The 22,260-nt window shown below is 39.0% G+C and overlaps 2 protein-coding genes across 2 annotated transcripts; one reads left to right on the forward strand and one right to left on the reverse strand.

Annotated features, from left to right (window-relative positions):
- Positions 1–4,176: 4,176 nt before the first annotated feature.
- LOC133036920 (uncharacterized) lies at positions 4,177–4,866 on the reverse strand. Its single transcript, XM_061113695.1, has one exon. It carries the CDS (start codon positions 4,864–4,866, stop codon positions 4,177–4,179), a length of 690 nt encoding a protein of 229 aa, XP_060969678.1.
- A 779-nt stretch (positions 4,867–5,645) lies between these two features.
- LOC115712006 (L-ascorbate oxidase) lies at positions 5,646–8,204 on the forward strand. Its single transcript, XM_030640208.2, has 5 exons — positions 5,646–6,073; positions 6,213–6,305; positions 6,396–6,608; positions 6,696–6,887; positions 6,987–8,204. Exons 1-5 carry the CDS (start codon positions 5,801–5,803, stop codon positions 7,941–7,943), a joined length of 1,728 nt encoding a protein of 575 aa, XP_030496068.2. The 5' UTR covers positions 5,646–5,800; the 3' UTR covers positions 7,944–8,204.
- Positions 8,205–22,260: the final 14,056 nt, after the last annotated feature.

The raw sequence follows: 22,260 nt of genomic DNA on the forward strand, positions 1-22,260 counted from the left end.
GGTTTAATATGTTTATTATGTTTATACACAAAATCAGTTAAGTCCAGATCATATGTTTATTCACAATTACAGTATTGTCAACACAGTGGAATGTGATTGTGATTATATGATTCAAAAGACTAAGTCCCTGTTTCATCAGTTTTTTGGATTTACAATGATGTGATAATCAGCGATGATGTGTACTTACACTTGGAGTAAGTGTTATGTTCTTTCCAGGACATTGGTAAAGTATACTAGTTTCGAATGTATGGAGTATACATTGGACTGGACCGATATTGAACTTAGTTAAGATATTATAAACTTACCGTTGTATCTTTCCAAGTCAATATCGGTAGTTGATCTTAAGATTAAAAGAATCTAAATCCTGATATGCTTAGGCTCAACTCAGGAGTGCTATTCATGTTCTTTGATTTATTAGTTAAGCCTACTTTTGGGTCAGGGTGATACGTATATTTTGGGAACATGATAGTATGATTGAGTGGGAGTGCTGAACATAAATATGGAATCTATAGCTTCTACTGGTGTATAGAAGTCAAGTGATGATTCCCTTCGAGCTTAGCTAAATAGAAGTAAATGGATGAGCTCTTGTTTAAGTGACTAATTCTTAGATCACTAAACATCATTTACAGGTAGCTAAGTGTTTTAAGGGGCAAATTACGTTGAGGGGTGTAAACGGTAAAATTATCCCATCTCGGTGTAAATCATCTATGTAGAGGATCTTTGATCACAATAAGATTATAACAATGGTTAAATGAGATATCATATCTATATCGTGGAACATATAATATGCTCTATATAAGTCTGAGAGTGCAATTCTAAGTTCTAAGAGTGGATTCAACGAGGAATTAATAAGTAGGGATTTACTTAGTAAATTCGGTTCACTTATTGGAAGCTCAGCATATAGATCCATGGTCCCCATTCTAGTTGAGACTATACTGCTTGTAAGACTCAATAATTGATTTGTGATTAATCAATTATAATTCTAAAGTTAAACTATGTCTAATTTGTGAATTTTCACTAAGCAGGGGTGAAATTGTAAAGAAAAGAGATTCTGGGTTTATTTATTAATTAAGAGACTCTATATGTCTAATTAAAAATTAATTAAATGAAAATATTATTAAATAATCTATTTTAGTTATTAAATAATTAGTTTTGGCATTTAAAGGTTAGAATTGGAAAATTGGCATTTTTGAGTAAATAGAAATAAAAATTGTGAAAACTGCAAAATCCAAGTGAGGCCCAATAACACCTATGGCCGGCCACTTAGTGAGCTTTTTTCAATTAATATTTTCATTATTTTAATGCCAAATAATTACTAACCTAAACCTAGTAGTTGCCTATAAATAGAAAGTGATGGCTCAGTCAAATAACAAGTTTAACAAGTTTTTCAAGCCTTTGTCAGAAAATCGCTTTTTCAGAAAAACTGAGCCTTCCACTTCTCTCTCTATAGCCGACCCTATACCTCTCTCTTTTCCTCTTCTCAATTTTGAAACCTTAGTGATAGAGTAGTGCCCACACACAGCAAGTGGTACCTCAATCATAGATTGGAAGACTGTGAAGGATCACACACAAAGAGAAGGACATTCGGGCTCAAATCTTGATAATACTCTGCGACAGAAAGGATACAAGGGTTAGAGATCTGAGTGGAAGGAGACATTATTCCGCTGCATCAATGTAAGGTTTTCTTAACTTTATATGTGTTTAATTATCGTTTTAGAAAGTTCATATTTAGGGTGTTAAACAACATACTTGTGAGTAAATCTAAGATCCTGGTAAAATAAATTCCAAACCTTCTTCTTCCTTCCTCCTTTCTGGCCAGAGTTATCTCCCCCTAATTCATTTTCAAAAGTGATTGGTATTGGGTTTTTTGCCCTAAATAAAACCCATTTCAATATAATCAGATTTACTTATTAATAAAGATCAAAAATAATATTTAATGTTGCATGGTTCACATGATTTATTTCATGATTATATATATAATGTATGAATTCTATTTAAGTCCAGAACATATGAATTTGTTAATGATTATAGTGTTGTCGGCACAGTGGAATATAATCTTGATTATATGTTCGAAAGTTTATTCCCTGATTTGTCAGAACACTGGATTTAGACTGGCATGGTATAATCAGCGATAGGTATTCTTACACCTTGGATAAGTGTTATGTCCTTTCCAGGGCATTGACAAAGTTTAACAATATCGGATGTATGGAGTATACATCGGAAGGGACCGATATTGAACTTTGATTAGATATATTAAAATTTACCGTAATATCTATTCAATTCAATATCACCCATTGATCCTAGATCAAATGATCTTAATCCTGATATGGTTAGGTTCGATCTCAAGAGTATTATACATGTTCTTTGATTTGTTAGTTAAGCCTACTTTTGAACAGTCAGGGTGATACGTACATTTTGGGAACATGATAGTATAATTGAGTGGGAACGCTAACATAAATATGGAGTCTATAACTTCTATAAGAATTTGGCTAAACAGAGATAAATGGTGGAGATCTCATTTAACTTCGCTGAAATATCATTTATACGGAGCTAAGTGTTTTAAGGATAAAATACATTGAAGGTGTAACGGTAACTTAGTGCCTATTCAATGTAGATCATCTATTAGAGGGTCATTAATCAAATGAGGATTATAACAATGGATAACTAATGACGTATCTATATCGTGGAACATATAGAGCATTCTATATGACTGAGAGTGCAATTCCAAGTTCTAAGCGTGGATTCAATAAGGAATTAATAAGTTAGGGAATTTACTTGGTAAATTCGGTTCGGCTTATTGGAAGCTCGGTTATATAGGGCCATGGTCCCCATACTAGTTGAGACCATACTACTTGTAAGACTCAGTTAATTAATTTTAATTAATCAATTATAATTCTAAAGTTAGACTATGTCTAGTTTATGAATTTTCACTAAGCAAGGGCGAAATTGTAAAGAAAAGAGATTCTAGGTTTATTTATTGATTAAAAGACTTTATATGTCTAATTAATAAATATATTAAATGACAATATTATTTAATAATTAATTTTTTAGTTATTAAATAATAGGAATTGGCATTTAAGTGGTTAAAATGGAAAATTGGCGTTTTTGAGAAATTGGGATGGAAAAATGACAAAATGGCAAAATTGCAAAGTGGGCCCAATCCAACATCCTATGGCCGGCCACACTAAGCATTTACCATTTATTTTTCTATTATTTTAATGCCAAATAAATATAACCTAAACCTAGGTAGTTACCTATAAATAGGTAGTGATGGCTTCAGGAAAAAGATGATGCATCTCATTCCTTCAGAGAAAATCTTCTAGCCGCCACCTTCTCTCTTCTTTTCTTCTTCAATTTCGAAATCCTTGAGTGATAGAGTAGTGCCCACACACATCAAGTGGTATCTCAATCATAGTGTGTAAGACTGTAGGAGATTCCAAACAACAAGAAGGAGAATCAGCATCAAAGGAAGGAGAAAAAGAGATCAAGGTTCAGATCTTGATGATGCTCTGCTACAGAAAGGAATCAAGGGCTAGAGATCTGAACGGAAGGAGTCATTATATTCCGTTGCACCCAATGTAAGGTTTCCTAAACTTTATATGTGTTTATTTCATTGTTTTAGAATTCATATTAGGATGTTAATGAAACATACATGGTAGTAAATCTAGATCCTGGTAAAATATTTCCAACAATTGGGATGTCAATCCACTCTCCCCCTTCGTTTGAAATACCCAATTCCGAACTCGCCTATATGCCAGAAACTTCCCTATGGCCTCTTTTCCCAGATTCATGCTCCAACCCATCACCACTATTCATAAACTCCCAATAATCCGCCCTTCTCTTAATACCTGACCCTCCTTCATTCTCAAAATCGCTCTCTACCCGTTGGACATCAATCCTATCCATTAGATTCACAAAATCAAAAGGCAAAGGAGGGTTAGAAGCCAGTACCTCAACTCTCAGGGAATTTTGGTTTGTGATTCTTGGAACAAGATCGATCCCCTGATCTACACCGATTGTGCGCCCAGAATTCAAGATCGAGAAGTCACCTACTGGTTCCTTAAAACTCTTCCTCAATTCGCCACTCCCAATTTCGTCCCTTAAAGATCGACTATGAGTCATTCCAACGCCCCCTGCCTCTTCAAGTGGCATTTTCTCCCTATGCCTCAGATGTCTCTATTCAACTTTCAACCACGCACCATAGGCCGCTGAACTTTTACTCTCACCATCAGAAATTTTCTCAGGTTTCTTTGCACATGTCCTGAAGTCGTGACCTACTCGCCCGCAGCTGAAGCACATAAAGGGTAATCGTTCATACCTGAACGGCAACCAAACCCGCCCCCTAGAACTCGGAAAAAGAAACCCCGAACAAATAGGTTTATCAATCGAACTCCATACTTTGAACCAGAAAAAACCATTCAAAGTAATCTTAGTTACTTCTTCTTTTTGGATTTCAATGACCTCGCTCGCCATTGATGCTAACCGTAGCATATTGTTCCGAGTTATTGATTTCGTAGGAAGATTTAACACCCTCCCCGTCAAAAGAAAGCGGGTCAATTCGTCCTCCCACTTCGTCGAAATCTTTGAGAATCGTTGAAGAATCAATACTCCATTGTTCAACAGCCATGGTGACTTATTCACAATACTTTTCAAATCATTTTCATTCTTGAAAGAGAAAATCATAAACGTAGCTTCAGTTGTGACCCTTTTGATCTTCACTCCCCAATCCACTTCCGCTAAGCCCCAGACTCTTCCCAGGATAGTCCGAATGAGGGATCTGTTCATGTTCTTGTTAGAGCAAAACCTGCCCATGAGGCACGATTTCCCCACCTGTGATTTCTCTTGCTTCATTAACTTCCCATCCATCTTCGTCTTCGACTCTTAGGTTCCCTGTTCGATCAAGAAGATCTTCCATAGTCAGATCAGGCGTTTGAGGCATTCCTACAGAGAAAGCTCTTCTCCAAGAGAGAGCAAAAAAATCGGAATTTTTATTCCACGGTATATATATTTATATATATATATATATATATATTTTTTTTTTTAACATCAATAATGATAGATTGGATAGTAAAGGTCATCTTACGTATAATATTCAATTTTGAATAGCCCACGCTCTATGTCATCGTATTCCAAGAAATTATAAAGAAAATGTATATAGATTGCAGAGATACAAATAATAAAATGGTCACATGGTAGCAGGTATAATTAGTATCGAATTTTAGTATAATAATAAGAGAAATGCTAAAGGGTACCAGTGGTGCCTATCACCCTCCTATGTGTCAATATCGCTATTGGTCCAACTAAGTATCGGGTCCCATATAATTCAATATAATAACTTTTAGGGAGTATCGCTAGCCAACCGCAGCGCAACATGTCGAGAAGGTGCTAGACACCACTGGTACCTAATAATAATGCTCAATAAATAAATATTACTAACCAATTATAATTACAAATTGTACATAATTGATGGTAGGCCCCACTATTTCCCATATATTATCGTCTACAGAACTATAAATTTCACTCGGTTTTGACTAAAATTTCTTTGACCAAATTGAAAAGTCTTAAATATATAAGAAAGGAAATAAAATAAATTGCAAAATAAAATTGACCAAGACTCTATATAACATGCACACAACAAGACCTTACATTAGGAAAATATGAACCAATAAAGAAAGCATTATTTGGATTTCGAAGCTCCTTTTAACATTTCCACTTTTAGAAAATTAATATTGCTAAATAGCACTATTGGCAAGCTCCGAGTAAAATTTGCATATATAACATTAGAGGAGAGAAAGAGATAATGATGATGCAGCTACTAATCAGTTTGTTAATGGTTTCGGCCATTATTACAATCGTCCCAACATCAGTAGAATCAGCTAGAATCCGCCATTACAAATGGGATGTAAAGAACGAATTCAAATCTCCCGATTGCTTCAAAAAACTGGTCATCACTATCAATGGCAGAAGCCCCGGCCCCACTATTTTGGCTCAACAGGGTGACACCATCATCGTTGAGCTTAAAAATAGCTTGATTACAGAAAATTTGGCCATCCATTGGCATGGAATCAGACAGGTATATATACACTTCTTTATTAGTATTATATAATTTTGTACAAAACAAGGCAAGGATTTAACTCAGCATTGAAATCTTAGAATTGGGTTTTGGCTGGGTTTGAATATATAGTTGTTTATTTTTAATGATCTGTGTGCAGATTGGTTCACCATGGTTTGATGGAACCGAAGGAGTTACTCAGTGCCCAATACAGCCTGGAGAAACCTTCAAGTATCAATTCGTAGTTGACAGGGTAACTAATTGTTTTTATTTTTTTTAAAACATATAATCCAATAATGAATTAAGAAAGCTTTATTAACTTCTCATTTTTTTTATTATGTAGCCTGGGACATATTTATATCATGCCCATTATGGGATGCAAAGAGATGCAGGGCTATATGGGTCAATTCGAGTAGCACTTCCAGATGGAGAGTTAGAACCCTTTGCTTATGATTACGATAGAAGTGTTATATTAAATGATTGGTATCATAAAAGCACAAATGAATTATCTACTGGCTTATCCTCCATACCTTTCCAATGGGTTGGTGAACCTCAGGTACTCCAATTACTATATTCTTCATCCATAAATATATAAAATGATCATTACGACAACTTTTCTAATTGGGGTTACTTTTCTTTGCAGTCACTTCTAATACAAGGAAGAGGAAAATTCGATTGCTCTAGTTTGACTTCTCCAAGTTCAACAGATCCTAAAGTCTGTAACTCATCAAATCCTGAGTGCTCTCCTTATGTCCTTACTGTAATCCCAGGAAAGACCTATAGACTCAGGGTGTCCAGTTTAACTTCTCTATCTGCCCTCAGTTTCCAAATTGAGGTAACTTTTTTTTTTATTTAATTTATTTTGGTTTCATTTTTGGAGCATATTTTAGTTGAACCGTTATTAAAATCATGGTTTTCCTTTTAATATTTGCAGGGTCACAATATGACAGTTGTAGAAGCAGATGGGCACTATGTGGAGCCCTTTGTGGTAAAAAATCTCTTCATATACTCCGGCGAAACATACTCTGTCCTAATAAAAACAGATCAAAACCCAACAAGAAACTATTGGATGCAGACAAACATAGTAAGCCGGTCTTCAAACACATCCGCCGGCTTAGCCATTCTCAACTACTACCCAAACCATCCCAAGAGGAGCCCACCTTCGAGCCCATCTGAAGGCCCAAAGTGGGACGATGTTGATCCACGTTTGGCCCAAAGTCTCTCCATTAAGGCCCGTAAAGGAATGGGCCGGGCCCCACCCCAGACCTCAGACAGAGTCATTGTTCTCTTGAACACTCAGAATGAAGTCAATGGATTCCGAAGATGGTCCGTAAATAATGTCTCCTTCCAACACCCAAAAACACCGTACCTCATTTCGCTGAAACACAAATTAACAGGCCAATTCGATGAAAAACCACCTCCAGATGGGTACGATTTCGCCAATTACAACATCTATGTGAAGCAAAATAACTCTAATGCGACGACGAGTAATGGGATCTACAGGCTCAAGTTCAATACGACTGTGGATATTATTCTACAGAACGCCAATACCATGAACCCGAACAACAGTGAGACCCACCCATGGCATCTCCACGGCCATGATTTCTGGGTTCTCGGATACGGGTCTGGTAAGTTTGACATCGACAATGACCCGAAGAAGTACAATTTGGTTGACCCGATTGAAAAGAATACGGTACCCGTTCATCCATATGGGTGGACGGCTCTGAGGTTTGTGGCTAATAACCCGGGAACTTGGGCTTTCCATTGCCATATTGAGTCTCATTTCTACATGGGTATGGGAATAGTTTTGGAGGAAGGGATTGAAAGGGTTGGAAAATTGCCTTCGTCGATATTGGGGTGTGGTGCTAGCAAGGATCTCCGAGTACCATGATAATGTCTAAATTTGATCAACAAAAAAGTTCAAAATTGAGATGAAAAATCACCAGATATTCTTTATTGTAGTTAGTTGTTAAATGTATAATTACACATCTATTCATAGATGATCAACGACTACAATTTCTTTTTTTTTTTGGTTTGAGAGAGGCAACGATGATTCTCTTGAGCAAAGAAAACTTTAGGCAAGAAGTTACTAAATATAAATATAAAGTTTAATTTTTAGCAATAATAATAATTTTGAATTGTAGGTACCTAGTAATTATTAAGTGTTAAGTAAATTTTTTAGTTCAAGTCATTAAATTTTTATTTTTTTAAAAAAATTAATTTAAATATATTAATAAAAAAATTACACGTGGATAATGACTTAACGGTGAGTACCTACCGAGTTCCAAAAATATAATTTAAGGGGGCGTTTGGTATGAGGTGTTCAAAATAATTTGATTATAGGGAATATTATGAAGGAGAATATGATTATAGAGAAATGTGTAAACTGTCTTTGGCTTGGTTGAGTACAAGAATCTTATATATTATTTTAAAAAATTAAAATTAAAATATTTTTTTAATGTGTCTATATAATGTTAATTATACATAAAAATAAAATAATTATTCATTAAAGAAATATATTTATTAATTAAAAAATATTAATTTTTATTGTACTTTTTATTAATTAAAATGAATATTTTTATTTATCACTATGTTATTTATTTTTGTTCGCTATGTCATTTATGTACACCATTCTCATAAAATTTATATATAATCCATATATATGTTATTGCTAATATCATAATAAAAAAAAAGATCATTTATAAAAAAACCGATCTTACAGACTAAATATATATATATATATATCATAATATTTTGTTTATAATAAATTGTAATAATTTATTTATTAATTTAAAAATATTATTCAAATTAATATAATGGAAGGGAATAATGAATCCCACCCTTTTTTAATGTATCAACATTACCTTCTTCAAGGGTATTTATATTACCAAGGGAATGACATTTCAAGATTAAACCCTCCAAACAAACAAGGTAATGTTTAACATTACTATTCCCTTGCTAACATTAACTCATTCCAAACACCCCCTAAGTATTATATTCTTCAAAATTTAAATTAAATATTTATTTACAACTGGTAGTTAAACTTAAATATTTATGCCGTAAATTACCTTTTTTCATATTTGGAAATACACCATATTTTTTTAAGGAGAATGCATTAGAGGGGTGTTCATAATAATCCAATCCATAATGCGTCGATTATATCGAATTGAAAAATCTATTGCGAGTTAATTCACACATAAAAATAATCAATTCAATCTAGTAAATGGTTTGCGATGGGAAATAGGAAATGGCTTTGTAATGATTCATGGATTTATGGGCATAATAAATTTCCACCTATCTTGTATACAACAGAGTTGAATGTGGCTTATTTTATTACTGCTTAAAGGGGATGAAATTTAGATTTGCTTAAATGTTCATTTTGCTCAAACTGATGTCGAACGCATACTTACAATATCACTGCATTTCTTCCCATCACAAGATCGATTGATTTGGCACAATACTATTGCCGGTATTTACACTGCCAACTAAAGTCTTCACTTGGCTGCTGATTTAGATGAAGCTAATAACTACCCTCCCTCTACAAATTATAGAGATTGGTGAAAAACCTTGTAGAATAAAAATTTTCTACAAAAGAAATTTTTTTGTATGGAGGGTTATCCAAAGTGCATTACCTGTGGCTGCTGCTCTCCATCGCAAGAAGATAATTAATTCAGCTGTTTGTTCAATGTGTATGGAAATTAATTGGGCATGCCTTATTTAGTTATAGATATGCAATGTCTGTTTGAAAATAATCAAAATTCACTGTTGACTTCAACAGAGCTCAAAATATGTGTATAATAGTGATTATTTGATTAATTTGTCATCTCTACATTCTAAATCTGATATGGAGTTGATTATTTGCCTCATGTGCAATTTCGGACGGAATGAAATCAGGTTTTACATGGAGGCACAAGGTGAGATAGTGCTTATGTGGTTAATTTTTCTATCACTTATATGGATCATTTTCTAGTTGCTCAAGTAAGTACACATAAACCAATTGAGACTACCGAAAGTCTACCCTCTCATTCTCGACCCCTAGAGGGGATCCCATGGAGACCACCTCACTCACAAGATTTAAAAGTGAACGTGGATGCTCCAATAAATCATGAAACAAAAGTTCTTTATGTTGGCACAATAATTAGGAATTGTTATACCAAAATTAAAAATAATGACACTGGAATGAATTACCGATAGAAAATTCTAGCTGAGTCGCGAATAATGTCGCTTTTTTTAAGACGTTTCGCGGCTCTGCCCGAAGTGTGCATGACATTCTAGCAACCATGGCGTCTCCAGGATAAAATTGCCTCTGTATACGTACGATATGTTCTGCACCGAACTATATCGCTCTATTACACCCTAAATTTTACTTTGAGAAAAATCGTAAGGAAGACAAAAAAAAAAAAATTAATGTTGAAAAAGATGTATATTCTTCCGTTGTTTCGATACGACTTATATAGGAAAGTCAATCCAAGAATAAACGGTAAGAAAATGGTAATATTATCGTGGAGGAGGACTTGGATCATGCCAGTAAAAAGCAGATCATTGACTGATCGCGTTTTACTACTTCTGATAACGTTAAAATTAATAGATAAATAAATAAAAAATAAATCTTTATCTAATTAAAAAAAAATCTTTAAAAAAAATTAAGTGACACCTCACCCATCTCGCCCGAACGGATAGCAACGTGCGTGTGTGGTGGTCCAATGTGTAAGTCCTCACCCATGCGCACAAAACTAGGTACCCCTTAGGGCCATACCCAATTCTCAAACATGTACTATTTATACACTTCTAATGAAGTGTTCCTATCCCATGTGGGACTCCAATCATTCACACACTTCACCCATGTGGGACTCCAATCATTCACACACTTCACTTTTCAATTTTAATATAATTTCACAAACCATGAAAGTTGTGTAGCTGCAGGTTTATTAAAGTCAGTAAAATGATATTTCAGGTGGGAAGAGATGACAGGAAAGGCTCTTTTTCATGACCTCAATTATAGAGTCTGATTACCCATATTGAAACTAATGTTTGCATGTTTCCATTGTTTTACTTGCTGTTATTGTTGTTCATATTAAGAGAAATACTAATCGAGTTGCTCATGTTTTAGCAAAATATATTTTAAAGTTGGATGGAGACATTTGTTGAATGGGAGAATTTCCTCATACTTTCGAATTTATAATAACAGTGAATTTTTTCAAAAAAAAAAACCTTAAATTTGTTGTTGGAGACAATGATAATTTGTTTTATTTTATTTTGGAGAATTGAAAAAAAAAATATATTATATTTTTAATATTTAATATTCAACTAATTTTAGTGATTTGAAAAAATATATATATAAATATATATTAAATAAATTCATTCTCCAAAAATCACCCAAGTGACGTAGCATTAGGGAAAGTGACACGTGGTGTTCAATTAAATGATTGGTCAAAATATAATGACCTAAGTGTCGGAGAGATTAAATGGGAGATACGGAAGTACAATGTAATGATCGCGTTTATAAAATATAGATTAGAAAGGCAATTAACATTAATTAATTATATTTTATGATTATATGTGATTATTTTATATTGTGGATCCTATTTTCAAAAAAAAATAGGCATTAGAGATATAATTTCTCACTCGTAGTTCGCTTCCTTATGGGGAATCTCAGTGCTTGCTGCTTGCTGAGTAGTGGTGTGGCTACTAGGAGTGGTAATGTTACTTTGCATGTTCATGGTTGATTGCTTGCTTGAACTTATAAATTCCTTCTAAAACAAAATTCTTAGTAGAGAAATCTAACTGTAGTTGGGGAACTCAAATTGTGGTTCTCAATGAAAGTATTAAATGTTGACCCTGAAAAGTAACCAACATCAGCTCACTAGATTGGCGAGATTATTAATAAGTTTTAAGTAAATAATTTAGTGACACACACAAAATTTATAGTAGTTCACTCTCCGTGTCACGATGGTAGTGGAGCTACGTCTACTTCAAGTTTTTATTTCTCACAAGAATTACAGAAAAAGACTAAGTGTTTAAGCTCTAGTTTCTAGAGAGAGATGCTATAACCTTGTGGGTAGTTTCTGGAATATGAAAAATGAGTTTATGGAGCTCTCCTTTTATAAGTGAAGAAGACCCACAAAAGTAGGAGAAAAATTAATATGGTTTTGACCGTTGATTATGATCTAACGGTAAAAATTAGCTCTTGGTGATGATGGCCATTTTCAAAGCCCGATAGGTCTCGCTACGGGTAACCCAAAGCTTACTTTTGTAACTCTCTTGAGGGTGAATTTCGACGATGATAGCTTCAGAATTACGTCTGGAGTGTGAAATATGATTTGATAGAGCATTTAAGTGTTGGAATTTATTTTACCAGGATCTTAGATCTACTCACAAGTATGTTGTTTAAACACCCTAAATATGAACTTTCTAAAACGATAAATTAAACACATATAAAGTTAAGAAAACCTTACATTGATGCAGCGGAATTAATGTCTCCTTCCACTCAGATCTATAACCCTTGTATCCTTTCTGTAGCAGAGTATAATCAAGATCTGAGCCCGAATGTCCTTCTTCTTCAAGTTTGATCCTTCACAGTCTTCCAATCTATGATTGAGTTACTGCTTGCTTGCTGTGTGTGGGCACTTACTCTTTCACTAGGGTTCGAAATTGATGAAGGGAAAAGAAGAGAGAGGGTTTCGGCCAGGTATAGAAAGTGAGGAAGGCTCAGTATTTCTGAAGAGAGAAATTTCTGTCAGAAAGCTAATGAAAACTTGTGAAAGCTTGTGTTGTGACTGAGCCATCACTTTCTATTTATAGGCAACTACTAGGTTTAGGTTAGGAATTATTTGGAATTAAAATAATGAAAATATTAATTTGAAAAAACTCATTAAGTGGCCGGCCATGGTGTTGTATTGGGCCCCACTTGATTTTGCAGTTTTATCAAATTTTATCTCTATTTTCTCAAAAACGCCAATTTTTCAATTCTAACCTTTTAAATGCCAAAACTAATTATTTAATAACTAAAATAGATTATTAAATAATATTGTCATTTAATTTAATTATTAATTAGACATATAAAGTCCATTAATAAATAAATAAACCTAGAAACTCTTTTCTTTACAATTTCACCCCTGCTTAGTGAAAATTCATAAAATTAGACATAGTCTAACTTTAGAATTATAATTGATCAATCACGAATCAATTAATGAGTCTTACAAGCAGAATATTCTCAACTAGAATGGAGACCATGGATCTATATGCTGAGCTTCCAATAAGTGAACCAAATTTACCAAGTAAATTCCTACTTATTAATTCTTCGTTGAATCCACTCTTAGAACTTAGAATTGCACTCTCAGACTTATATAGAGCATATTGTATGTTCCACGATATCAATATGCTATCTCATTTAACCATTGTTATAATCTTATTGTGATTTAAAGATCCTCTATATAGATGATCTACATCGAGATGGGATTTTTTTACCGTTCTCACCCCTCAATGTATTTTTCCCCTTAAAACACTTAGCTACCTGTAAATGGTGTTTAGTGATCTAATAATTAGTCAGTTAAACAAGAGCTCATCCATTTACTTCTATTTGCTAAGCTCGAAGGGAATCATCACTTGACTTCTATACACCAGTAGAAGCTATAGATTCCATATTTATGTTCAGCACTCCCACTCAATCATACTATCATGTTCCCAAAATATACGTATCACCCTGACCTAAAAGTAGGCTTAACTAATAAATCAAAGAACATGAATAGAACTCCTGAGTCAAGCCTAAGCATATCAGGATTTAGATTCTTTTAATCTTAAGATCAACTACTGATATTGACTTGGAAAGATATATATATAACGGTAAGTTTATAATATCTTAACTTAGTTGCAATATCGGTCTAGTCCAATGTATACTCCATACATTCGAAACTAGTATACTTTACTAATGTCCTGGAAAGAACATAACACTTACTCCAAGTGTAAGTACACATCATCGCTGATTATCACATTAGTGTAAACCCAATAACACTGATGAAACAGGGACTAAGTCTTTTGATTCATATGATCACAATCACATTCCATTGTGTTGACGATACTGTAATTGTGAATAAACATATGATCTGGATTTAACTGATTCTGTGTGTGTGAATGTAATAAACATATTAAACATATTAAACTATTAGCATGTAAAATTCATGCAAACATCAATCACTTCTAATTTCTTATATTGATAACTAATCAGATTGTAAAGAGTTTTATTTAGGGCATAAAACCCAACATTAAGTAGCTTCAAAATGCAAGTTTAATCGTGTCAATGGATCAAAATTGAGTGAGTTATGGCTATTTTACTAAAGACAATTCATGACCCAACGCCCAGTTTGACATTCAGCGCCCAGGTTGACATCCCAGCACCCAAGTTGACATATGACATCAAACTAGACACTGGGTAAGTGTAAAACATCCAAGGGATGTACTTTAAGGTGTCTAAGTGATATTTTGACATCACTTAGTTATTTTTTGTATTTCGGCGAAGCTGGTCACCGGTTCTTGGAGATATTGCTATTCTGCAGAAATGAGAGACTTAAAACTCTTTATTTCCGAGTGAGTCAGAAATGAAAAATAAAAAGTTGGGAATTTAACCTCTCTAACTTCATCGATCTTTGTTATTGTGAAAAACTAGACGGACGATCAAAACGACATTAGAAATGCATTGCTCACCATCATAAATGTGATACCAAGCTTTCCCTTCTCTTGGCTCTGGTACCAATGTCACGGGCCGACTATTTGGACACTCCTAAGTAGGCGGAATGTGTGGCACTTGGTGGCACACCAAGCAAGCAAGTCAACCTAAACGTATCTGCATGCAAACAAGTTCAATAGTTAGGCATGATACATGTCTCACACATGTATAGTGCAAATAAGAAGCATGAGCAAGCAAATATAAGTCATCCCCAAGGACCAATCTCACACAACCCACAAGTAGACATATAGACAAACGACACATAATGGCCTAACAAAGACAACAAACAGTCATCATATAGGCAACATAGAAGCATACACAAAAAGTATGGATAAACATCATTTTATTATTATATGACTTTGATAGGGCAAAGGAGTATACAACTAGACCCCTATCATGCTAGTGATAAGGTGTTTCATAAGTCACCAAGTCACCCCTAAAGAGTGTAATGGGATTTCAAGGGATTTCTAAGAGCATATGATCTTAGCTCTCCATACATATGTGAATGAAATTACAAAAGAAAAGCTAATGACAAAAGTCTCCCCACCCCAATAGGGAAATTTGATTTTCTATATTTAAAAAACCTTAATATTTTATTCTTAAACCAATACATTTCAAACTAAAAAATATATGAAACTTTTATCTAAAACCCAAAAATACCCCTCTCATAACTCAGCCCCATTTTTTCCCAACCCGCATATGCATCGGACACCCCCATCGGCCCCGTCGGACCCAGCCCCCTCTCTCTTCCTCTCTCTCAAGCCGAAAAAAAGCAGGGTCCGATGGTCGGACCATGGGGTCCGATGGGTCATCGGACCCATCAGACCCCATGGTCCGACCATCGGACCCTGGTTTTTTTTTTGGTTTGAGAGAGAGGAAGAGAGAGGGGGGCTGGGACCAAGAGAGGGGGTTGGGGTCGGAGGTGGTGGAGGTGAGCCGTGGAGGTGGTGATGTGTTTGGGTGGTCCGAGAGAGGGGGGCTGGGTTGGAGGTGGTGGTGCGGTGATTTGTTGCAGGCCGACTGGGTCTTTGGTCGGTCGGTAGGTCGACCGGGGCTGCGTGGAGGGTTGGGGAAGTCGGTGGGTGGGTGGGTGATGATGGTTGAGGGTTGGGGGCGATTTGTTGGTGGGTGGGTGAAGAGATGCTGAGAGTGAGAGAGAGATAGATGCAAGAGAGAGAGGGGTGAGATTTGAATGAAGGGGGTAATTTGGGAATATAGCTGTTGCCCCTGATTTTGCCCAATATACGTGGACCAACCAGATAAGGACACGTGGATCAAGCAGTTCGAAATATTTGCTAAGTCTTTATGCCATAAGGTAACGTTCAGGACGTAGGTCCCGGAGAAGGCACATGGGACTCAATATGCTCCCGGAAGCTCATATAACGCTAAGGCATCTCCGCGAGGTGTCAGGTTTCTCCTGAGCAATCAAGTCGCATTAAATGCCGCATGGGAGGAAGCGTGTTGGGACTGCTACACGCAATAAAGTCTGACGGCACAACCTCCAACCAGCAGCGCCACAGTAATGATCATTTAAGTCTAGTGACGGCTACACTGTGAAGAGTCACGTCAATCAAAAGGCAATAAGGACATTCCACATAAAAACCCTACAGCACCTAGGGATTTGACCATGCATTACCCATGGTATATTCATTGGGATTACCCAACTTTATGGATACTTACAGATACACTTGTAAGGACAATTCTAGGGATTACCCCACCAAAAACACTATAAATACCCCCTCAAAGCTCATTAAATGGGATCGGGAATCTTGGGCTGCATATGAGCAAGTAGAGTAAATACTCACCAAGAACTTTCTCTGTATTTATAAGGGTGAAATTCTCCCAAGTATATTCTCTGTATTAAATACATCCATAAATAACAAAGACTCGTGGACTAAGGCTCATTAACGCCCCAACCACGTAAAAATCCTTATCTCACTTTCTTACAGCTCAATAATTTTATAATATTTTATAAGTTGCCGAAAATCTCGATCAACATTTTGGTGCTTTCATTGAGAGCTGAAGAAAGCCACTGTAGATAAACACTTGACTTCACAAACATGGTGGAGACTAGAAGTACTCGTCAGCCTCGCCCTCTTGAAGACGCTCATGACCCGAATGAGGAAGATGTAGCCTCAAGAGCAGCAGAGGGGTCCGAGGAAGAGGAAATAATCCCCGATGAAGACTACGAGGGAAACCTCGACGAGTATGCCTATGACGAAGGTAGTTACTCAAAACTGGTACTTCTCAGACAAAAAGCTATCGATCACGAAGCCGAGATCGAAGCTCAGAAAGCGCAAAACCAGAAAATGCAAGAAGTAATGCTGGCCATGCAAACATGGAGGCAGCTGGCATTCACGTGCACCCCAAGGCAATGACCGCTGGACTTGACAAGGAGCCAGCGACGTCTTCGCCTAGTTCCCAACAGCAGAAATCTAGGGAGCCTAGCCCTATAAGATACCCTGCTGAAGGGAACCAAACAAAAAACCCTACTTCTACCCCAGGGCGAAAGAAAAAGGCGCAGGATCCGCGAAAGGTCCGCTCAGATTTCCCTAAAGGGAAAGGTCCGCAGAGGGGCAAGCCCCAAAAAGGGAGCTTTGGCCCTCAGGATCGAGGGGACCGAAAAGCGTTTCCGTGCACCAAGAACCCGGGGGTAGAGGGAGAAGAGGACGAGAGGTGTCCTCCCGTTGATCTGAGAAATCAAATCAACGGGAACCAAGGTGATCTCCGAGATCACCTTGACCAAAAAAGATACGGACCCGCGGTCTCCACGGGTACGTTAAATGAAGGAATTATGGCGGAACTCGCCATACTTCGAAAAGACATTGCCCGAGTCTCCCAGAGACAGAAAGGAGATGACTCCGACTCAGACAGCGAGGATCGGGAGCCCTGTGCTAAGCACATCTTAGAGGCGGAGCTCCCTAAGAACTTCAAGATGCCCGAAATGGCAGCTTATACCGAGAACTCTGATCCTAGCGATCACTTATCACGGTTCAACCGTGTCATGACGGTCATGAGGGTCAGCAATGATGCCAAATGTCTGTGCTTCCCACTTACCCTAAGTGGGTCCGCGGAGGAATGGTTCAAAAAACTGGAACCAGGATCCGTGGGCTGTTGGAACAAACTACAAACCAACTTCCGGAGACAGTTTGTCGCCGCAAGAAAGGTCAATCTGGAGGTCAGTGCCTTGACTAATATCAAGCAACTGCCCACCGAGACCTTGAAGAATTACATAAAGAGGTTCCGAGAGGAAGCCTCGAAAACCAAGAAAGTTGACGACGGACAACAGCTTGCACTTCTCCAAGCAGGCATCCGCACTGGGACTCCTTTCTGGAATGAATTGCAGCAAGAAGGAGCTGCTAGCCTTCAGGACTTCCAGAAGAGAGTCCAAGAATATATCAACCTCGAAGAAGCCCAAATCGTGGCTTACGGAGGATACTATCCCACCGGGATAGCAGGGTACATGCCCGCAGTATCGCCCTCGGGCACTGCCCCGACCGCCACTCCACAAGCAAGTGACATACAATTCTCTGCTACCCCCGGATATAGCCAGGGCCAAGCCTTGGCACCAGTATCATCCCATTTCGGCAACCCGTCCGGAGTGAATGGACAAGCTCCTTCACACTCTGCTCCGGCTGCTAGTCTGGCAGGCCCTTCCCAGGGTTCGAGGAGTAAAAGATCCTCCAAGGGCAGCACCCGGACGGGAGAGAAGCGCCAGAAAATGGGGTACACCCCCCAGTATACTCAATACACGGAGCTGTCGGACTCCCAAAAGCGTGTGTACTTTGCTACTAGGCAAAATACACACTACTGGAGACCACAACCGTTGTACAAAGATAGCTCCCGGAGAGATCCGAGCAAGAGATGCGAGTACCACAACGACATCGGTCATAGCACCAATGAATGTAAAAATCTCAAGGACGAGATTGAAAACCTAATCCGATTAGGCCACCTCTACGAGTGGATCAAAAATAGGTTGCCCCACCTCAATCCGGGCCAGGAACCTGTGGGTATGCCTCAGGGAACACCGGGGGGTACAGCAGGGGCATTGGCTCCAGCTGCTCCCACGGGCGACGCCCAGCACATCCCCGATCTGCCGCCCCGACCTAATGGGAGGGTAGCCATGATCTTCGGAGGTCCCCATATCGGAGGAACTACTCGCAGGGAGCTTAAGCGATACGCAGGGGCCGCGAAACACAATGAGGTGTGGGAAGTTACTCAACTCCCAGCTCAAAGGCCCCGGTTGATGGATCAACCCATCACGTTCACGGAAGAAGACGCCAAGACGGTGCGCTTCCCTCATCATGATCCTTTGGTCATAGAGACCCCCATCGCGAATAAAGTGGTGGCCAGAATCTTAATTGACAATGGAAGTTCTGTGAACCTACTCTTCAAAGATGCCTTCACCGCGATAGGCTTGACGGACCGAGACCTCTCACCTAGTGGGTCCCAGCTCACAGGTTTTAACGGGATGACACTTATCCCAATGGGAAAAGTAAGGCTCCCAGTCACCCTGTGCCCGGACACCCCCCAGAGCACATTTAAATACTGCACTTTCGTAGTGGTGGACTGTCCGACAGCCTACAACGCGATCCTCGGCCGACCGGCCTTGGTAGACTTTGGCGCAGTCACATCGATTCGGCACCTGTGCCTGAAGTTCCCTACCCGGGAGGCCGGAATCGGAACTATGAGGGGAAACCAGGGGGAAGAAAGACAATATTACAATGTCCCAACCCACCTGCCCGTGCTAATGGTCCAGGAGTCAGCTGAGCCAAAAGTGGCTGAAGAGGATGAATTGGACCCCCGTGTGGGGTCCGAAAGAATTGTGGAACCAATAGAGGACGTTGAGGAAGTATCAGTGTGCGACCTCGACTCCACCAAAGTACTCCGGCTAGGGAAGAACCTAGATCCGGAGGAAAAAGAAAAAATAATAAAAACACTGAAGGGCGCCATCAACATCTTTGCATGGCGCCAAGAAGACATGACTGGCATAAGCCCTCATGTCATCACCCACGTACTCAACGTCAATCCGGACATGCCCCCCGTCCAGCAAAAGCGACGCCCGCTCGACTCAATGAAAGCCGAAGCTCTAGAGAAAGAGGTGGACAAACTTTTGACTAACGGCATGATCTGCGACGTATACTATCCGGAGTGGTTGGCCAATCCGGTCCTGGTGCTCAAGCCGAACGAAACTTGGCAAGTTTGTATAGATTTCAAATATCTAAACAAAGCTTGTCCAAAGGACTGCTTCCCGCTGCCCAGGATCGACCAGATGGTAGATGCCACTTCTGGATTCAAACTGTTATCCTTCATGGACGCCTATGCTGGGTACAATCAAATAAAAATGCATACGGCAAACCAGGAGTGCACTAGCTTCAGGACCGATAAGGGGGTATACTGTTACTTAGACATGCCCTTCGGACTGAAAAACACCGGAGCAACCTATCAAAGAATGGTTAACCGGATGTTTAAAGGCCTCCTGGGGCAAAACATGGAGGTTTATGTAGACGACATGCTCGTCAAATCCAAAGCATGCAACAGCCATGCAAGCGACTTAGAAGAATGCTTCGAAGTGGTCCGGAGATACGGTATGAAGCTCAACCCAAAGAAATGCACCTTTGGGGTCAAATCAGGAAAGTTCTTGGGCTTCATCGTCAGTCAAAGGGGGATTGAGGCAAATCTGGAAAAAATCTAGGCTCTCCTGAGCATGCCATCCCCCAAAAAGCATAAAGATGTGCAGAGCCTGACTGGAAAAGTAGCTGCTTTAAGCCGCTTCATCTCACGGTCCACGGACAAGTGCATACCCTTCTTCAACGTGTTAAAGAAGTGCCAAAAGTTCGAATGGTCGGACGAGTGCGAGGAGGCATTCAAAAAGCTAAAAGAGCACATGGCCAATCCTCCTATCTTATCAAAACCCGTTCTTGGAGAAGACCTATTTCTTTATTTGGTTGTCTCTGAACACGCGGTCAGCGCTGCCCTAGTCCGGGAAGAAGAGAAAACTCAGCATCCCGTGTACTATGTCAGCAAGCGCATGATAGGGGCCAAAACAAGATACCCAGTCATTGAAAAGCTGGTTTCCTGCCTCCTGATGTCGTCAAGGAAATTGAGGCCATACTTCCAAGCACATCCGATCAAGGTACTGACCAATCACCCGCTCCGGCAAGTCCTCCAAAAACCTGAAGCATCCGGAAGGCTCCTCAAGTGGGCAATGGAGCTAAGTCAATTTGACTTGCACTACATGCCCCGAATCTCTATAAAAGGCCAAGCCTTGGCGGACTTCATCACTGAATGCAACGAAGCCGAGGCAACCGCGAATGTGCCGGCACCGCCAATACCCACATGGAGAGTATTTGTAGACGGAGCCTCCAATGAAAACGGTTCCGGAGCTGGAGTGGCTATGATATCACCAACCGGACTGCGACTCCAGGCGGCCCTACGGTTTGACTTCGCAGCTTCAAACAATGAGGCCGAATATGAAGCCCTAATAGCAGGGCTGAAATTAGCAAAAGATGTAGGAGCCAAAAGAGTGGAAGTCTATAGTGATTCCCAACTGGTCGTAAACCAGGTATCCGGAGAATACCAAACACGCGGCGAACGAATGGCCGCGTACGTAACAATAGTCCGGGAGCTGCTCCACGAGTTCACGGACTACAAAATAGAAAGAATCCCCCGGGAAAAGAATGCTCATGAGGACTGTCTGGCTAAGTTAGCCTCAGATAGCGAAATTGAAGAGCTGGGGGTAGTACCAGTGGAACGCTTGGCAGAGCCAAGCATCAAAATAAAAGAGACCACGATAACGGTTGGGCAAGAACCCAGCTGGATGGTCCCCATCATAAAATACATAACAAAAGGTGAGTTGCCCCAAGAAAGGGCACTGTCTTGGAAGATTCAGTATCAGGCTCATCGTTATGTAATGATGGATCAAATTCTCTACCGAAGAGGACTCGGCATGCCTTATTTAAGGTGTGTATCGGACCCTGAAGCTAGACAAATCATGCTAGAGGTCCACGAAGGGTTTTGTGGAGATCATACGGGAGGACCCAGTCTCTCAAAGAAAATACTGAGACAAGGGTACTTCTGGCCAACAATGAAAAAAGATTGCATAAACTACGTCCAAAAGTGTGATTCGTGTCAAAGGTTCGCGAACATACCGAGAGCTCCTCCAAATGAAATCACCCTGATGACTAGTCCCTAGCCCTTCGCGGTATGGGGAATAGATCTTATTGGGTCCCTGCCAACAGGAAAAGGAGGAGTAAAGTATGCAATAGTAGCAGTAGACTACTTCACCAAATGGACGGAGGCTGAGCCCATGAAGACAATAACTGCTAAAAAAGCACTGGACTTTGTTATTAAAAACATAGTGTGTCGATATGGCTTGCCTCACAAAATAGTCTCTGACAATGGAAAGCGATTCGATTGTGAGGAATTTACTGACTTCTGCAACCAACACAGAGTAGTGAAAAGCTTCTCCGCAGTGGCCAGACCT

The sequence above is a fragment of the Cannabis sativa genome, chromosome 4, assembly GCF_029168945.1.
Source record: "Cannabis sativa cultivar Pink pepper isolate KNU-18-1 chromosome 4, ASM2916894v1, whole genome shotgun sequence".
Classification (NCBI taxonomy): domain Eukaryota; kingdom Viridiplantae; phylum Streptophyta; class Magnoliopsida; order Rosales; family Cannabaceae; genus Cannabis; species Cannabis sativa.

Bases quoted from the DNA above. Each gene is read 5' to 3' on its own strand.
- LOC133036920 (XM_061113695.1), bottom strand. From the start codon at position 4,866: ATGGATGGGAAGTTAATGAAGCAAGAGAAATCACAGGTGGGGAAATCG.
- LOC115712006 (XM_030640208.2), top strand. From the start codon at position 5,801: ATGATGATGCAGCTACTAATCAGTTTGTTAATGGTTTCGGCCATTATT. The intron at 6,074-6,212 runs GTATATATACAC...ATCTGTGTGCAG, and splicing joins ATTGGCATGGAATCAGACAG to ATTGGTTCACCATGGTTTGA. The intron at 6,888-6,986 runs GTAACTTTTTTT...TAATATTTGCAG, and splicing joins CCCTCAGTTTCCAAATTGAG to GGTCACAATATGACAGTTGT.